Source organism: Colius striatus, chromosome 14, assembly GCF_028858725.1.
Source record: "Colius striatus isolate bColStr4 chromosome 14, bColStr4.1.hap1, whole genome shotgun sequence".
NCBI lineage: Eukaryota > Metazoa > Chordata > Aves > Coliiformes > Coliidae > Colius > Colius striatus.
Genome location: NC_084772.1, coordinates 11171799 through 11191547, shown reverse-complemented (window position 1 = coordinate 11191547; position 19749 = coordinate 11171799). Strand labels below are relative to the sequence as shown.

Here is a 19749-nt window from a genome sequence, read left to right as displayed (position 1 = left end):
AGCTCACGCTTACGCTCTGTCCATTTTTATGCATGCTTACTGTTTTACACATCCAACAGGGTTATGTATGCTTTTTTAGTAACGCCTGCTGAAGCACGGAAAGGATCAACATTTCATTTTCATTACATTTCATTTATTTCTCTGTTTTGGAGGAAAGGTTCCATAAAGTATAAGATAGACATAACTGAAATAAGTTTCTACTGTGGGTGAACAGTGTTGGTGGTTAATGTGATTCCTCATAAAGCAGCTGAATTGCAAGTTACAATCAAAGATTTAGAAAAAAAAAAAGTCTGCTTGATGTCTTTTGCCATAATAAAGTACAGTCACACAAGGAGTAAAAAGCTAAAAGAATGGCCAGACAAAGACAGATCATCCATTTGTGCTTGGTTTGAGACTTCTACGAAGCTGTTACTTGAAAATACCTCCACTAGGTACAGGAACATGGGGATTGCCATCTTACATGTATATTTAGGTTTTGGTTATATTATTTCAAATGCTATGTTGCTACAATAGCATGAAATAGATACCCCTACCTGATACAGAGATAGATATGACATCATTGCTCTGCTGCAAAAGGACGTTTTAAAGGATTTCTAATGATAATGAAAATATTCTGATACAGCATTAAGGATTTTGCTACTGAAATGTGTTTAATGTAAATATGCTGTCAGATACCCTTCAAGTAATTGACAAGAGCAGATGATTAGCAGTGTTCTCAATAGTGTTTTTGCATAATCTTACATTTTGACAGAACTCTTCAGCGGCTTTTTATTGTCAGTGCTCTGCAATCAGTAATACTTTTTCCTTGACATTTACTTTGTCATTATAAATCTTGTAAGTGGTCATTTAACTTGTTCAGTATGCATGTAAGAATATCATTACTAACACATTTGGAAAAAAAAAGTGTCTTCCTGTTGAGGTACTATTGTGAAAGTAAACTTAAAAATCCTTAAATGAAGTAGGTTGATGAGTGACTTTATGAAATAAATGCCTGTCTGTGAGCATCTTGCACATTTCAAGGATGATTTAAAAATCACTTTCATACTGAACATTCACATATAAGTCATCAAATTCAATGCAGTTGTTGGATTGTTTTAATCTGGTATTTTTAAAATTTAATACCATTGTTCAGTTATGATCATTTACATCTAACTGACCAGAATTAAGCTCTTACAATCCATAAGTATTAATAATTACATACTGCATGTAACATTAACAGTTAATATAATAAACCTTCATCTTTATTGAAGCATCTCTTGTTTCTACAGCAGTTCTTTAATCTATCTCAATAGATTTCTAGTGTACAGCTCATATAGATTTGGTCAGTGACAAGGGTTAGAGTAGTCTTGTAGAACATTTACTTGTAGCTGTGAAAAGCCCACATTCATCAGAGGATTAGGTCGATCAGATTGTACCAGGATCAATGGAAGGACTGTGTGATCCCTCTTAGGCTGTAATGTGTTCACCTTCTTTGGGAGAATTCACATACACACACACATTTCTCTGTCTTAAAGCCATTTATCTCAGAATGTCAAATTGCAATAATTAACCATTATTGATCTTAAATTCAATTAACTTCATTAACACAGGTCATGATGAGGGTGCATGTAAGGGAAAGGCTCTTGACAACTGTCTTTTCTTATATGACATTGAATGTTCACAATCATGGCTATAAACTATTCATATTGTGCCGCGAGAAACATCTTTTAAAAATGATAAGAGTTTGGTTGGTGGCTCTGAAGGGGCATCTTAATCCCCTCCCCCTCATCTAGTTCTCAGGGTTTTCCAACAAATTTTCTATTCAGGAATCAGTGAACCATTTGTTGCCAGCACATTATCTTGGTGTGGTATTATAGCAAAACCCACCTATTCAAATACTCTTCCGTTCAATAGCTAGTGCTAGATAGAGACTCATTGACAAAAGCTATATTAGTATAGTTAGCAAATGAGTGAAATGAATATTCAGTGCTTTTTTTTTTGCTATACATACAAAACAAGTCGGGGCTATCTCATAGGGGTAATCCTTAGAATCTCTGCTTTCTCCAAGTCCTAAGATTCATATTGCAGTCAATAGTTGTTTTTCTTAAATGAGGGCAGAATAAAAAGTCTGAAAGGACACAAAGCTTTGTTGGCCCACAGTGAATTCCCTTTTTTCATGGAGAAACTTCATTATAAGTACAAGTCCACAATAGCTGAAATTGTGATTGAAATCATTTGGATTTCTACTATACCATTCATACAGTTGTATGGAGTTTATTGTAAGGAGGCACTGCAACCAAAATAGCTATTGAAACTACTGTATAAAGGACTTCAATGGGAATTTCAAGTTTGCAAGAAAAATGAAGGATCAGGTTGAAGGTCTTTTGATACATTTTGAGTGTCTTTAATCATGATCATTTACAAATAACTCTCCAAGTAGAATAACTCACTGTAATATATTGAAGCATTTTAGGTGAAAACTTGATTTAAAAAAAATTTGCAATGAAGGCTGCAGCTCCAGAGACGTGTGTTAATATTAGTACAATTAAAAACAAATAGAAAGCCAGTGTTGTGGTTTACTGTAAAGTTTGTAAGATGTAGACCGATTAGGAGTATCCAAAAATGTGGGAAGATTATGGAAAGTAAGGTGTAGGACGGTTCTTCATAGTCTAAAAAAAATGCATAATCGGAAGACTGTGAGAAATATGGATGAAGAGAGATGACAACATCAGTTTTGTTCAGAAACGGCTTTCTGTGAAAATTAAATGGTCATTTTGTCACTACGTTTGCTATTTCTACTCAATTATACAAAGGATTTACTAAAAAGAGGCAGGGCAGAAGCAGAATGGTTTGATTACTGCATTTGAAGAAACTAAAGTTCCCTTACAACATCTGTTTGCTCAGTGAAGGATTATAATAATTAAGAGCTATTAGAGCCATATTGAGAACTTTTATACTCATGCCTGCTTATCCCAGAGTTGGCTGTGAATCTTGTATTCATTTATTGAATGCCCTGTGTGCTTTTCACTGATTAAAAGATGCCACCCAAATGCTAATATCAAGCAGAGCTTGTGTCGCTGTGTGTTTTAGTACCAATTCATACAGAGAATTTGGCTTTGTCTTACAAGGATGTTGATAGTGACTTTTCTTTAAAAACAATAAGAAACAGCCAAAGAAGTATTTTTATTCTTTGAGGATTCTGGTAAATATTTGTGGAAATAGTAATTCTGTGCTTAGAAAAGTTCTACAGAACCAAATTCTACAGACTCAAAATTAGGGTCAAAGCATAACATAAAGCTGAACATTTATTTACCATTGTAGTATGTGCTTTGGTGGAAGAGAAACCCTTATCAAGTCTGTAGTACTTCCAGACCAAGCAACCATCTTGGAAACAAGCGGAAAACCATTTTTGTCTTATTTAGAGTGGATCACATTTATTTGGGATGAATTATTTATACAGCAAATGCAGGCAGTTTCTTTTGTTGCTAATGTACATACTAATTGTATTTGTTAACTTTATGTGAATGTTTATGGGGCTGCTTGTGAACTATTTATTTCAACAGTTTGTGCTTGGCTCTTGCATCTGCCCTTTGTGTTGTTGCCCTTTGTGGTGGCTTAGCTGACTCTTAACCTCCCGATGGACAGTGAGGAGCTTCATACTCCTGTGAATGATGTTATGTTCATTAGTACCTTTGGCATACCTGCGGGAAGGGATCTCTTCCCCTGGAATATGGAGGGATGGGGAGTGAAGAGGAAGGTGCTACATGAATGTTGATGGCATGGAAACATCAAGACCCTGAACTGAAACCAAGGAGCAATTGAGAATTCCCAGTGTTACTCCACGCTACTCCAAAGAACACTAAGTCCCTGTTACTCATTTGCCTACTTGATCTAGTCTTGATATTGCTTGCAAAAGATTGTTTATGTGGTGACAGAGAAGGCCAAGAAGGTTGAGTTTTTTCTCTTTTTTTAAGCAGGATTAGCCAGAAGTTCTAGGCTTATGCTCACAGGGACTGTTAAAATAATCTGCTTTCCCCAAACTGCAGAGGGGGAAGAAGAGTCCACAAAATGCCATAGCAAAGGAGATAATTTTGTCCTTATTAGAGGCCATAGTGTTTCTCAGCCCTTGCTTTTGATTACTGTGATCCTGCAGCTCTGAGTGCACACACAGTGGGACAGGAGCTGCTCCTCAGCTTTTCTGGACCTGTAGTACTTTGGAGGTCAGTTGTATTGTGTATGTGTTGCTGCAAATTTAGGACAAAGCCCTTTTTCCTCGCCAGGCATAGTCTCTAAACTGTTACTCCTGTTAGGTTTCTCATAATCATGTGGCTTGTTTCTGACTATGCAATAACGACATCTGAAGGCAAGTTTTATGTGAGGAAGTGTCTTTACTTGTTTTTCATTTTACATGAGGGTAACTTGGCCCTTGGGTCTTGTTTAATGTTTTTAAGTCTTCAGATCCTTTCTTATATAAACCTTACTGTAGAAGGCAGATGAACTCTCTGAGACTGATCTATCCTCTCATAACCCAACCCATGCAAGAGTACAGTGCAGTGTGATAGAATCATCTGCTGTTCCCCATGTTAAAAAGAAACAGTATTACATTTCACAGGTGGATAATTTGAGCAAAGTTTAGGAAAAAACCCTGTTCAACAGGTTGATTTGAAGGAGTTTAGGTCCCAGGCAGAAATCAAGGCAGAGCACAGCTTCGAAGGAGAGAAGCGTGATTCGTCATGTTACATCTCTGCATGGTTCTGGTAGAAGTATTCTTCACAGCTTACCTGAAGTGCTGCTCTGTACTGGAAGCAGAAAGCTCTTTGAATTATAGAATAGTAGGGATTGGAAAGGACCTTTAGAGATCTAGTCCAACCCCCTTGACAGAAGCAGGTCCACCTAGATCAGGTCACACAAGAACGTATCCAGGCGGGTTTTGAAAACCTTCAGAGGAGGAGACTCCACACTCTCCCTGGGCAGCCTGTGCCAGGGCTCTGTCCCCCTTCACAGGAAAATAGTTTTTTATGTTTAAATGGAACTTTTTGTGTTCCAGCTTCATCCCATTACTCCTTGTCCTGTTGCTAGATACAATAGAAAAAAGGGATGTCCCAACCTCCTGACATCCACCATTTAGATATTTGTCAATAAGATTCCCTCTCAGTCTCCTCTAGACTAAACAGCCCCAGTTTCTGCAGCCTTTCCTCATAAGGAAGAAGCTTCAGTGCACTGATCATCTTGGTGGTGCTGAGCTGGACTCTCTCCAGCAGTTCCCTGTCCCTCTTGAGCTGGGGAGCCCAGAACTGGACACAGGACTCCAGATGAGGCCTCACCAGGGCAGAGTAGAGAGGGAGCAGAACCTCCCTTGATCTGCTGGCCACGCTCTTTCTGATGCATCCCAGTATGCCATTGGCCTTCTTGGCCACGAGGGCACATTGCTGGCTCATGTTTAGTTTATTATCAATCAGCACTCCCAGGTCTCTAAGCTGAGCTGCTCACCAGCAGCTCAGTCTCCAGCCTGTACTGGTACATGGGGTTGTTCCTCCCGAGGTGCAGGACTCTGCACTTGTCCTTGTTGAACCTTATGAGGTTCTTCTTTGTCCAACTCTCTAGCCAGTCAAGATCTGGCTGAGTGGCAGCACAGCCTCTGGTGAGTCAGCCAATCCTCCCAGTTTGGTGTCATCAGCGAACTTGCTCAGGGTACACTCTGTCTCTTCATCCAGATTTTGAACAAGACTGGCCCCAGAACCAATCCCTGTGGGACTGCCCTGGCAATAGGCCTCCAACTCGATTCTGTGCCATTGATCACCACCCTCTGGGCTCTGTCATTCAGCCAGCTCTTGATCCACCTCACTGTCCACTCATCCAATCCACACTGTCTGAGCTTTCTGATGATAATGTTATGGGAGACAGTGTCAAAAGCCTTGCTGAAGTCAAGGTAGATGACATCCACTGCTCTCCCCTCATCTGGCCAGCCAGTTATGCCTTCGTAGAAGGCTGTTCAGGTTGGTCAAACAGGATTTTGCCTTGGTGAGTCCATGTTGACCCCCAGGATAACCATGTTTTCCTTCATATGTTTAGTAAGAACATTGATAATTACAACAACAATTAATTGTTCCAGCAGCTTTCTAGGGATGAAGGTGAGGCTGACTGGCCTTTAGTTTCCTAGGTCACCCTTCTTTCCTTTTTTGAAGACTGGAGTGACACTGGCGTTTCTCCAGTCCTTTGGAGGATAGTCGTGACAATACTGTTCCTTACTTCAAAAACCTTTCCTATTTTCACCATTGTGAAAAGAAGTTTGCTGGCAGGCTGCAGATTCAGCATTTATTGGATCCCAGCAGCTTGGCTCAGAGAGGATTTGTAACCACAGACTTTGAGTTGTGCACAGTACACGTACCCGTGGGTATTTCACTGGGTGTTTTATCCTTAATAATTGTTTAAGCTGGAAACTGGCAGTTGTTTTCAATTATACACATATATTCTGCCCTCATAAACACACTGTGAAGAGGCATATGAACAGAAACACAAGCTGAAGCCATCTTCTCATGTTTTGTGCAAACAGATATATATGTATTAACCTACAGAAGTTACAGGCTCCATTACTTAATTTCTTGTCTGGCACTAGGCAAGCAACTTCTTTGGATTTCCAGGTTTGCAGCTATAAACTGTAGATAAGAATGTTTCTTCCACAGGGTTGCTGTGAAGAATAGAACACTTGCTGAAGTTTTTGCACACCACACCTCAGTAGAGTGATCCTGTCCAATAGCGCTAAATTGTTTCTAAGCCATCAGTTAATATTATGGCATCCTGATTTTTCAAGTGTGTATTTGATGAAGGAGATAATACATAAATGTGAACTTTGCCTAGGAATCTTTCATTTAATAAACATATAAACAATAAGCATTTGGTTTTCAGAAAAATGAATGAATTAGTAGCAGTATTTGAATGTTTTCTCTCTTCATTTGTAGGTGGCCTGTATGATACTTTTCATATGGCAGCATAAGGTCTAAAGTGAATAGGAGACCTAAATCCTGTACCCACCCTTAAACCTCGAAAAAATAAGGGGAGTTTTGAATACAGTGGCATGAGGAGGAGGTGCCTGCCATAGACTTCCTTTGTTCTGCACTGAGATGGCCCACAATTTAATGACATCTAAACTAATTTCTTGTTATCATCCCTTCATTGCATATTCTTGTCCATGTAATTCTCAACTCTTAACACTTAGAGTTGATTTGAGCTCTCTGAAGTTGCTCCAAATGTAATACCAGTCCAGGATGCTGGATTAGAGCAGCTGGCTAGCTTCCTCTGGCCTATTTCTGAGCTCTCCGTGGCAGACAGCTGCAGTATTTTCATGAAGGAACAAACATAAGTACACTTCAAAGTTTCTAGTGCCTATTGTTAGCCACCCATTAGATTGACATGCTATGTCTCATCCATCCACACTGATTCCCAATAACTTAACACTGCACTATTATTGGCATAAAAAGGCTGCAGATTTATTAACATACAAAAATTTCAGCTAAACAAGCATTAATCATGCATCTCATCAAATTAACATGTTCAGAACTAATATTCTTGACCTTACCAGTGGGCAGAATAGTGAGCCTTGCAGTAGGAAGTGTGAAGTACCAGCGACTTTGGCCAATGTGCAAGAGAAGCGCTGATCTCTCCACTTGGAAATAACCTTTCTCTCCCATAACAGACAGTCCTGCCTCCATGAAATGGAACCATTGATCTTTCTAACAGGAATATTGTCCCTGTCAAGGTGCTGGGTAATCGCTATTGCCTTGCCTGTTTGGAGACACTCTGATCGTTTGCCACTCATGTAAACAGGGCAGCCACTCCTGCCTCCCATTTCTGTTGCCTAATGAGGAATATACTAACATCTCTGCCAAGTAGGGAAGTCTCAAATACAGTTTTAGTTACATGTGAATTATCACTCAATCTCTGTAAAGAAATAGCTTATATTGTGGGTGAAATGTTTGCATTTCTTCCTGTAAGTGGAACGCCTGCAGAGTGCGAGTTTTCTAACAGACTAATGTCACTCTTTTATACACCATCATTTGCATTAGGCCTTTGATTGACTCCATCCACTGAGCTGGTTTTCTCTTGACTCTATTCATTAATTTTGTGAGTAAGGTTCATTGGCACAGACAAATCATCTTGGTGCTGCTGTTTTCTCTGTAGGTTTTCTCTGGACTTATATTCAGAGTGAGCCCTCTCTTAACTAGGAGTGCTCCTACCAAAACCAGGACTCTTTGAGGTCTTTTTCATTAGTTACTTAAAACTTAACAAAATATTCTAGTTATTTCTTAGGTGGCTGGTGTCTACTGTAGAACAGAATGAGAATGGTATTCAGGAAGAGGCTCTGCAGTGCCAGCAGCACTGTCTGTGGCAGGAGCAGCCCTCTGGCAGCACTATGCTTCAGCTTGGGGAGCAGAGGCTCAGGCTTCAGAGAGAGTTATGCTGGCCGGGTCTTACTCACTATTCCACTTTGTGAGCTGATCTGATCCTTTTTCCCTTTTCCTTTTTGACTGGGAAAATAATATTCATGCTGAAAGCACTGGGAGTGTTCCTGCTCCCAACCTCTTTCTGCTGTTCTGTATTTTCAAGTGTGAAATGTGTATGGGTTGAGGTTTTCAAGATGTGCTCAAAATCAGATGGTTTGGGAAATGACTTTTAGTATTACATGATGATTTCAAACCATACATAAATAAATAATAAAGCTGGTTGCAATTTTTTAACTAAAAAGCTATTTGGTTAAAGCCAAAATATTTCCAAGGAACTGCATGGTTTTGATAAACTTTTACAGTTAATCATTTTTTTGTGTGAGAAGAATCTTTGAATGTTTTGATTCTTTTTCAAGCAAAGAGCTTATATACTGGTTTAAATATACCCCAGTAAGCTAATTAAAAGCAAAGAAAAATTCTTGGCAGAAACCCCATAATTAAAATAAGACATTTCAAAAGTATCAAAATGAAATATTTGGATAGATCCAAGCCAAAATGTATGGTCTCAGATGCGTTTTTCAGGAAAGGGAAGAGTCGTGCAATTAATTGATTTTTGGAGAACAGTAAAATACGCCTTTAATGCCATGTTTTTGTATTTCCATACAAACCCAAGGAGGTGTAAGTCTGACCATGTTGCTGGGTGAATATTGCCATGGAAGAGATGAAAGCCATGTGATGTTTTTCTTCTTTCTGCTGATGTATAGCAATTTGGGTCTGTGGCTGTAGCTGTTGAGCTGGTGGCCATCTCAGAAGATTGCTGGGTTTAGCCCAGGGCATCTGTAGAGCAGCAGCTGTTCTAGCTGCACAGGGGCTTCCTCTGCCTGTAGAAACATAGTGGAGTAGTGATATTTCTCTGCTCTTGTATAGTAGATCTTTGGTTCCTGTGTAGAGTCAGGTGTATGAGTTTATTAGTGTATATACAATATGTAGATCATTTTGGGCAGTGATGGATCGCAGTTTGTTTCCACTGGCAAAGAAATGATCCATAGCTCAGTTATGAAGGTAATTCCCTCTTGTGTGGAAATTAATTCCATTATACCATAGCCTACTGTTATGTATTGATATCAAATGTGTTAATTTCATTATTACCTAGCAGTTTAGTTAATAATTATAACAAATATTAATGAGGGAACTGTCTGTTCTCAACCTCTCTGTGGCTGCACCTGCAGTAGGTTTCTGAATCCATTTGATATCCTCATTTTCTCTAGAAACTGAGGTCTGCACCAGGGAATTGCTTTCCATTTTTTGTCAAACATTATGTCACAGTGACACCATTGCTCAACTTGCAGGTAGGTGATTTCCTGTGAGTTATTGTAGCCTGTGAGATGTAAACTAAAAACTTTTTAGAGAACTGTAATTGTTTTTCTTCTTTTACTCTGGAAAAAAACCCAAAAAAAACCCCCAGAACCATCTAATGTCTTTCATTTCCATTCTTATTAACTTCTTCTGCTATTAGAATTGCCTTTAAAGTTGGGTTTTTTTCCCTTAGACTTTGCTGTCACAGCATTGAAGAACAGTTTTACAGATGTCTTGCTGTTTCAAACATTTACTCTACACTTGAAAAATATCAAACTACCAGTCTCTCCTTTTTTTTCTTTTTTTTTCTTTCTTTTTTTTTTTTTTTAAATAAGAAGGAAATGTCTGAATAATGATGGGCTGGAGACAGTGCTTTTTAAAGACAATCACTCCACCAGGCAGTGAATCTCAGTGAAAGTTGTGTTTTTTTACCATCACCTCTTGCTTTTATTCTTCACTTTCATAGTCTCTTTGCTCTTCCTGTAGGTACTTAACCAAACAAGAAATTTCTCTGCTGTGGGCCTCCTAAAATAAAACACATGCTCTTTCTCTCCCCTGAGCAAGATCTGGTGGGGCAGGGAGATCCTTTCCACAAGTACATGTACTAAGTCCTGTACTCAGTGTGGGCCTGAAGTTCGGCCTTATCCTTTTTTCCTCTTCTGTCCTGCGTGCTGGTAACAATTTAACTGGGTTTTCTGAGGAGGAAACATATCAGCTACTGCAAAGCTACCTGTAGTGGTATTGTAAAACCTTTGACAATGCCTTGAGTCTGCCATTGCCGATTGGTCCAGGACTTGTTGGATTGCCTTACATTGCCCTGAAGGCAAGTGGTTAGATGCCCAGCCCTTGGAATAAGGGAGTAAAAGCTACTGGCAAGAACTATTGCTTAGGATGATGTTTTAAGTCTTATGCTGAGATATTTCTTTGAGCATCCTCATCTCTTGCAGAAATCTTTGGTTGAGGAAGTTGCAGGTAATGTATTTCATCCCTCCTCTCCTTTGTACAGGGGAAAGAGCAGAAGGAGTTGTTCAAACTGTCAGTTTATCAAAGTTGCAGATTGCCAGGTTAAAATTCCATTCTGTCTTTTGTGCCTCATTTCCTGCATTTCTGGATCAAAGACTGATGTCACAAGTTGGTTTTGCAACTTGAGCTTAGAAAGGATAACAACTATAGAGGAGGCAGCTCCTGGTTAACACGCAAATATGCTTGATAGTTGGTGAAAAGGGCAAAGAAAGCATGAAAAGTAAATAGATTTACATTTAAATGAGCCCCATGCTGGAGGTTTTCCCTTATGTAAAAGTCACTCTTTAAAAAACTGTGAATATGACAATGAAAGTGTTTCAGTACAAACAAAATCGTAAGATTTCATCAGAAAGAAATAAAAGTGTAAAGAAAACCACACTAATTAGGGGCTTGATGCTGTGACCCCTGTTAGTGTTGGTGAGCACCCATCCCCAGGAGGACTTGGTGTGCAGGGACAGAGCTTGAGGCTGTGGTATGGAATGTGGTGGTGGGAATGAGTGGCACACAGTCACACTAGTACTCAGTGGAAGAAAAGAGGAAAAGACAGGTACACTTATCGAGTGCTTTGGTGTGCCATTTCAGCCCACAGGTGTGAATGAGATCGTTATAATGCAGGCAGTGTGGCAATAACCTTGGATTTTCTTTAACTCTTAAAAATGGAATGATTCTTCAGTTTCACAATAGAGGCAAAGGAACAGGAGTTGTAAAAGAAAAACTGATTCCACAATGTAGGACAGAAAAAAGGTTATGTTTGCTTCGAAATCATAGGTTTCATGCAGTCATTGCTTCCATCCTTTCTTATTCATATCACTAGGATATGGCATGGCTGAGAGAGAGGTAGTTGATAGCCAGATACATGCATTATCAGTAGTTATTAAAAAAAAATCAGCTTTAGAGAGTAATTTGAATTACTTTGGTTTACTTTGTTAAAATTTTTGGTAGGATTCAGTGACATGATGGAAAAAATAATTAAGAGGAAAAGCAATCTGTACCTCTTATAGACAAATGACATTATTAAATGAAATTCACCTTCTTAGATTCTTTGTGGTGGTTTTGTTGCAAATATTTGCAGGATGGGGGCTGATCCTTACTGCAAATTACTGACATGACTGATATGCATAAAATATTTTTTTCCACAATATTTTGAAAAAGCATAAAATAGAGCAAAACAACATGGCTCTATTTCATTAGAGTACATATACTTGTTGTTTTAGTCTAATCTTCTTGCCAGGATCTTTGAAACGTAAAGTTTTTAAGGTAATTCTTTCAAACTGTGTTCTCCTAAATGTTAAAAATAGACTCTGCTGCGTAAGTTTTCTGCATTGAAATTATGTGAGCTGAAGTATCTGATCACTACTCTGTGTGTTGCTCTTATGTGATATGTTTGTGCCTTCAAAGGTTTAACTTCTGTTCTGAAGATCAGATTATAACTTTAGATGCTTGAAGGAAGATGCACTAACATTCATCCATGTGAAAGAATAGTAGTGAATATTTTGTATTACTTAACTGAATGAAAAAATACTCCATGTGAAACTGAAAGTCTGGTTTCATTTTTACTTTTAACAGTTGTTTTGTCTATTGTGATTTTCTGATAACATTTAAATATCTTTTCCCTGAAAGGAGTTTGCAAGGTTCAATAGTGTACACGTGACATCTACTGTACTGTTCTACAATATTCACTCTGTTGGTTAAAGTGGGTCTTTTTGGGGTGTAAACTATCATCTCTGCACTGTTGCCTGAATAAATAAGATTATTCAGTGTGTTTGTGATACCTACATATTCCAGATGTGTTGCAGTGGTCAAAAGTCAGGTGTCTTCAACCATAGAGTCTGCTGGAAATACAGGGGTTTTTTTCCAAAGTTTATAATGGTATTTGTGAGAGATTGTAAGTGAGTTTTAAATTCCACTTAATACAGAACAGTCATCTTCTATTTTTGCTTTCTGGTTTAGCTGTAAATTAACGCATTATATAGAAATAGGTGATTTTGATTGGATAATGATCCCTCTCTTAATATTTCCATAGTTTTCTTGCCTAAAGAAAAAACTTAGGTAGACTTAGAATATGTGCACAGAAAGACCGTGGGGAAAAAATGTTTACTCTCAGTTCCCAACTATCCTCTTCAGGAAGAGTATCTTAGATTTACATCACCAGTTGCGTTACTTGAGGAGAGGGAAAAAGAGACAGGATCCCTGTTGGGTGTCCGTGTAGCTTATGCTGAGTAAATATTGACAAAGTAGTCTAAAGAGCAAACACTTTGACATTTGTAAGGTCCACTGGAAGGTCTTGTATATATTTATACAGCAAGAATGAGTACAGCATACCAATTTTCTTGAACTAGCTCCTGACATAATTCTGCATGGGTTTTCTTGTTGACAAAGGTATGCTTGAATGTGAATGGGTCATTTCCTACACCCATAATGAATATCCTCAAATTACTCTTGGTGAGTTGTTTCAAAAGGTTGTGTCACCTGCTTTTACCATCTCCTCCTCTAAAATATGACACTGCTGATAATGATAATTTTTTTTAAATAATCTTTTTAGCATTATAATTGGGGTTTTTTTACTTTGTAGATTTTTTTTAATGTTTGTTATACTCTATATTTATTAAAGATTGAGTCTCAAAACTGTAATGAGCAAAAAATGGTTGCTTAATTTAAATTGTGAATCTGTCTGTTAAGAAATGCATTAGGGGTAGGAGAAGCATAAGACATATTAATTGACAGACAGGAACTGCTGTCTCTGAGGTTGATACAAGTAATTTATTACTTTAGAAATGAATGCCACCTCCAGAATGTGCTTCATTAATTTCAAATTTAGTTTTAATTTCAAGCTGTTGCCCCTTGAGAAGAATAAGGTGGCAAATTATGTTTGAAGAGCAGATTTTTTTCTTGCTCTGAAGAAACACTAAATTTTAACTGTTTAATTTTACAAACAAGTACACTTCTTTGGCTAAAACACTTAAGCAAAAGTATGATGAGCAGAAACTAACATATTTTTTTTCTCTTCATAATAGCCTATGTTTCAGATGAACTAAAAGCAGCAGCACTGGTGGAAGAAGACGTGGAACCTGATGAAAATGCAGTTGATGGGGAGCCTTCAGCAAAATATGCATGTCCAGAAAAAGACTTCACTAAGAACTGCCAAAGCTACCAAAACTCTCCAGCAGCTGAATTTTCTAGCCATGAAATGGACAGTGAGTCACATATCAGTGAGACAAGTGACCGCATGGCAGACTTTGAGAGCAGCTCTATCAAAAATGAGGAAGAGAGCAAAGAGGTTTCAATACCACTGGAAGATTCTACTGTTTCTGATAGTTTAGAACAAATGAAAGCCGTATATAACAACTTCCTCTCCAATTCCTACTGGTCCAATCTCAACTTGAACCTTCACCAGCCGATTTCCGAAAAAAACAATGGTAGCAGCAGCAGTAGCAGCAGCAGCAGTAGCAGTTGTGGAAGTGGCAGCTTTGACTGGCACCAGACTGCTATGGCTAAGACACTGCAGCAAGTTTCTCAGAGCAGAATTCTTCCTGAACCGAGTCTTTTTAGCACAGTTCAGTTGTACAGACAAAGCAGTAAGCTTTATGGCTCTATATTTACTGGAGCCAGTAAATTCCGCTGTAAAGACTGCAGTGCTGCCTATGATACTTTAGTAGAATTAACAGTGCACATGAATGAAACGGGACATTATCGAGATGACAACCATGAAACTGATAACAATAACCCCAAAAGATGGTCCAAACCTCGTAAACGTTCTTTGCTTGAAATGGAGGGGAAAGAAGATGCCCAGAAAGTGTTAAAGTGTATGTACTGTGGTCATTCATTTGAATCTCTTCAGGATTTGAGTGTTCATATGATCAAAACAAAACACTACCAAAAAGTGCCTCTGAAGGAACCCGTTACTCCTGTAGCAGCAAAAATTATCCCAGCTACTAGAAAGAAAGCATCACTGGAGCTTGAACTTCCAAGTTCTCCAGATTCTACAGGTGGGACACCAAAAGCAACAATCTCAGATACCAACGATGCACTTCAGAAGAATTCTAATCCTTACATTACACCAAATAATCGCTACGGTCACCAGAATGGTGCCAGCTACGCCTGGCACTTTGAGGCAAGGAAGTCCCAAATTCTGAAGTGCATGGAATGTGGAAGCTCACATGACACTCTGCAGGAGCTCACAGCTCACATGATGGTGACAGGACATTTTATTAAAGTCACTAACTCTGCCATGAAAAAAGGGAAGCCAATTATAGAAGCCCCAGCAACACCAACAATAACGTCCCTAGTAGATGAGAAGGTCCAGTCTGTGCCACTGGCTGCCACCACTTTTACGTCTCCTTCCAATACACCTTCTAGTGTTTCCCCTAAATTAAATGTTGAAATAAAAAAAGAAGTAGATAAAGAAAGAGGCATTACTGATGACAAAATGAAGGACAAAGAAAAGTCAAGTGAAGATGAGGAGAAGTATGATATCTCCTCAAAATACCACTACTTGACTGAAAATGACCTAGAAGAAAGCCCTAAGGGGGGGTTAGATATATTGAAGTCTTTAGAAAACACAGTTACATCAGCTATAAACAAAGCCCAGAATGGCACGCCAAGCTGGGGTGGCTACCCCAGCATTCATGCTGCCTACCAGCTGCCTAATATGATGAAGCTGTCATTGGGTTCATCTGGGAAAAGTACACCGTTAAAACCTATGTTTGGAAACAGTGAGCTTGTATCACCTACTAAAAACCAGCCCTTGGTTTCTCCACCAAGCAGTCAAACCTCACCCGTGCCAAAAACAAACTTCCATGCCATGGAAGAATTGGTGAAGAAAGTCACCGAGAAGGTGGCTAAAGTGGAGGAAAAAATGAAAGAGCCTGAAGGAAAGCTTTCCCCGTTGAAGCGTGCGACACCTTCGCCATGCAGCAGTGAAGTCAGTGAACCCCTTAAGATGGAGTCCTCCAATGATGCCGGCTTTAAAAGCCAGCAGAACAGCCCAGTCCCTCAGAGAGATAGTTGCAAGGATAGTCCGTCTGTAGAACCCGTGGAAAATGGGAAAGAGCCTGTTAAGTCCATTGTAAGCTCTTTAAGTAGCAGCACAGCTATCATTACTGATCACCCTCCTGAACAGCCATTTGTAAATCCACTAAGTGCACTGCAGTCTGTCATGAACATTCACCTTGGGAAGGCCGCAAAGCCATCTTTGCCCGCTTTGGATCCAATGAGCATGCTTTTTAAAATGAGCAACAGTTTGGCGGAGAAGGCCGCAGTGGCCACCCCACCTCTACAGTCCAAAAAGCCAGACCACTTAGACCGTTATTTTTATCATGTCAACAATGACCAACCCATAGATTTGACGAAAGGCAAGAGTGACAAAAGCTGCTCTTTGGGTTCAGCGCTTTTGTCATCCACATCGACATCTTCTGCATCTTCTTCATCTACAGTGACAACAGCAAAGACATCTGCAGTCGTGTCATTCATGTCAAACTCGCCGCTACGCGAGAATGCCTTGTCAGATATATCTGATATGCTGAAGAACCTGACAGAAAGTCACACATCAAAATCTTCCACACCTTCCAGCATATCTGAGAAATCTGACATTGATGGTACCACAATAGAGGAACCAGAAGAGAGTACACCAGCTCAGAAAAGGAAGGGACGTCAGTCTAACTGGAACCCTCAGCACTTGCTCATATTGCAGGCCCAGTTTGCAGCTAGTTTACGGCAGACTTCGGAGGGTAAATACATCATGTCAGACTTGAGCCCTCAAGAAAGAATGCACATTTCCAGGTTTACGGGACTTTCAATGACCACGATTAGCCACTGGCTAGCCAATGTGAAATACCAGCTCCGAAGGACGGGGGGAACTAAGTTCCTTAAAAATTTGGACACTGGACACCCAGTGTTCTTTTGTAATGACTGTGCTTCACAGATCAGAACTCCTTCGACTTATATCAGTCATCTTGAATCGCATCTGGGTTTCAGGTTAAGAGACTTGTCCAAATTATCCAGTGAACAGATTAACAATCAGATAGCACAAGCAAAGTCACCATCTGAAAAACTGGTGACGTCCTCTCCAGAGGAAGATATCGGAACTTCTTATCAGTGCAAACTTTGTAACAGGACTTTTGCGAGCAAGCATGCTGTTAAACTTCATCTTAGTAAAACACATGGGAAGTCACCAGAGGATCATCTTCTGTATGTTTCGGAGTTAGAGAAGCAGTAGCATTTGCTTTTGATTAAAATAACTGTAATTTGCTTTGAGGAAAACTGTCAAAGACGCCTTAAAGCTACTGTTTAGTTCTTGGCACATGTTCTTATTTTAACTCCAGAGTCGCTCTGGGCTGAACTGTTTTGTATAACTGTACAGTGTTTAAATAGAGGTGCATAATCAGCTGTTGTTACTGGTAAAATATGAAGGTTAAAATGCAGTGGTAAGTGTTTGGAACTTTGTGTAAATTGGATTTAGTTGCTGTGCATCCCTCTGATGCATCAAGCTGCATGCATTAACAGACAGTTTAATTAAGCATTTATAACTAATTCTGGTGCACTTTTTTCATGTGACCTAAGTGTGCTGGTATTTCTCACGCTATAATCTTTAGCCCTCTGAGTACTTTGAAGCACTTTTGCATTAATTTGGTAAAAATGTATGGATATGGTTTTTTTTAAACCCTTACCAGCTTAGTTCCGATTACTAATATGAACCTCCATTTATGCAGAGGTGTCTCACACCTTGAAATTTAAAAATATAATTTTCACATTGAAACATAGATGTATATATTGTATAGATTTCAAAATCTCTTATGGAAAATGTGATTGTGGTTAATGCCATTTTCTTTTTCTTCAGCATTTTTAGCAACAGTGGGTTTTGTACCTGATAAACCCCAGGTATAAGCTGTACCTATATATAGTGTATATTTCATTTTTTTAGATCTAACAGTTTTTCTTTCAACATTCAAACATTGTAAATTATATGATGAAAGATACCACAGATAGCATTTATAAAGTATTCAGAAACATTATTCTTAAAGCAAAATATGTTTTGTTTTGTTTTGCTATACAGTACATCTATATTAATAGAGGTTCATGTTTAAATTATGCATATTTATTAGCGTTGCTATCATTTGTTTTTTTGGGTGGGGTTTCTTTTTTTGTCGTTGTTTTGGTTTTTTGAACCGTCTGAAGAAACAGAAGCCACGGACTGCATTCCTGGCATGCATTCTAACTGTTTTGCACAACATGACTTTTAAAGGTATTTATTACAAAAAAAAAATAAATGAAAAAAAAAATAAAGAGAAAATTCAAAATTAACTCAGTGCTCAAAGGGTTAAATCTATTTGAAAAACTTGTACTGTATTTCCTAAACATTGATAAAGCCTTTAAAATGTTTGTACTGTAATACTTTGCTTAAAAAGTTATGAGGCATTCTGTGATATAACCTCTTTTACTTATTTATAAGCGCTCTTGGTTGTTATTTCCTATTGTAGAATGCCTTTTTATTTCAATTGGTAACTTTCTGTTTTGTTCTGCCTAATTATTCTCCCAAGATTCCATACTGCAGCTTTATCTTTAGGCATATGAAAGGTAACCCGTGGTTACCAGCACACTAAGTGATTCTGTTCGTCTCCATTTTTGGCAGTTAATTTGCAGAAGTAACTGACAGCTGACACCATATGAGAATCTATGTATAAAATATTGGCATGTAAACAGCACAGACACTGTAATGCACTCTGTGCCCTGTTTTGTTGTTGACAATGAAGCACCATTATATGACTCTTCATATAACCTTTTTTTCTACAGCAGCATTAAAATTGTCTTTTTGCTATAATTTTGTGTTGCGTTCACAATTATGTCTGAAATGTGCTACGACTAACGAGCACATTAAAATTAAATTGTATGCTATCTGTTTATGACTGAAGCTTGAGTAGGTTTCTTCATCTGCCAGGTGCTGGCAGTCAAAAGCTGCACATAAATCACTGGAGTTTTAGTGAACTTTAGCATTTAAGGAGCAGGGTAGCACTTATTCAAAGGCTGCATTAACAGTTTTTTTTTTTTCCCCCCAGAAAAGATAAATGAGTGTTATAACTCCTTTTTAAACATCAGGTAAGGCTGACTGTGAAGATGGGGTTTATAAGCAACGTGTGGCAAAGCAAAGACGTGTTTTGCTGTGCTGTGTATTCAGACCCAGGCAGATGCTGCTTCTCACATACGTTCCTCCTGAGTGTATTGAGCAGAGTCTGCAAGATGCACTGGTGGGTAGTTCACGGCTTAGAGAATCGTTTTCCATCTACCTAGTGTTTTCAAATGACAGGACCAGGAACCTGAGGCTGATGACTGAAACTTTGTGATTTGGAAGGAAGTGAGTCCTCTTACAGCCCTACCTGCTGTTGAACAGCATTCACAGGAGATCGTGAGAGGGGGGGAAAAGAAGATGAATAAACACACAAACACACAAACAAGCGGGAGCGTTTATGTGATAATGACATACCTGTACTGGTGTTGACAGGTTGTCCCATCAAAACCACTGAAAACAATTTGCATCTTGGAAACACCTATATCACTATGCATGGAAATAGTGTCTTTTACCAGTCAGGTGAACTCAGAATCTGGAGGTGGTTACACAGGAACCACAGCCACCATCACAGCACTTCAGAATCGTGTCCCAAGCAATTACTACCATCCAACAGTTTTGTTTTTTCAAAAAATTCACTGCCTTCCAGGAAGCAACTAATGAAATCTTTGGTTCTTTCTGCCCTATTGTCTTTCCTTCTTTCTCTGTAAAGGCCAGTACCATGTCCTCAAAATGTATCAAAGTGTTCTGTTCCTTCTGTAGCAGATACTGCTAAGCAGACCCGGTGAATGGGGTTAATGATTAAGGCCCTGGGTTTTTTCCTCCTCTTTAGACTCAAGGTTGTATCTGATTTTAAGGTCATTTATGTGTCAGTGTTTATAGTCTCAGCTC

General features: G+C 38.9%; 1 protein-coding gene across 1 annotated transcript in view; it reads left to right on the top strand.

Annotated features, from left to right (window-relative positions):
* TSHZ3 (teashirt zinc finger homeobox 3) overlaps positions 1-17778 on the top strand; it is a 66359-nt gene extending 48581 nt beyond the window's left edge. The window contains exon 3 of the mRNA XM_062007334.1: positions 13814-17778. Within this exon, the coding sequence (XP_061863318.1) occupies positions 13814-17013 (3200 nt within the window). The 3' untranslated portion in view covers positions 17014-17778. The remainder of the gene's footprint in view (positions 1-13813) is intronic.
* Positions 17779-19749: the final 1971 nt, after the last annotated feature.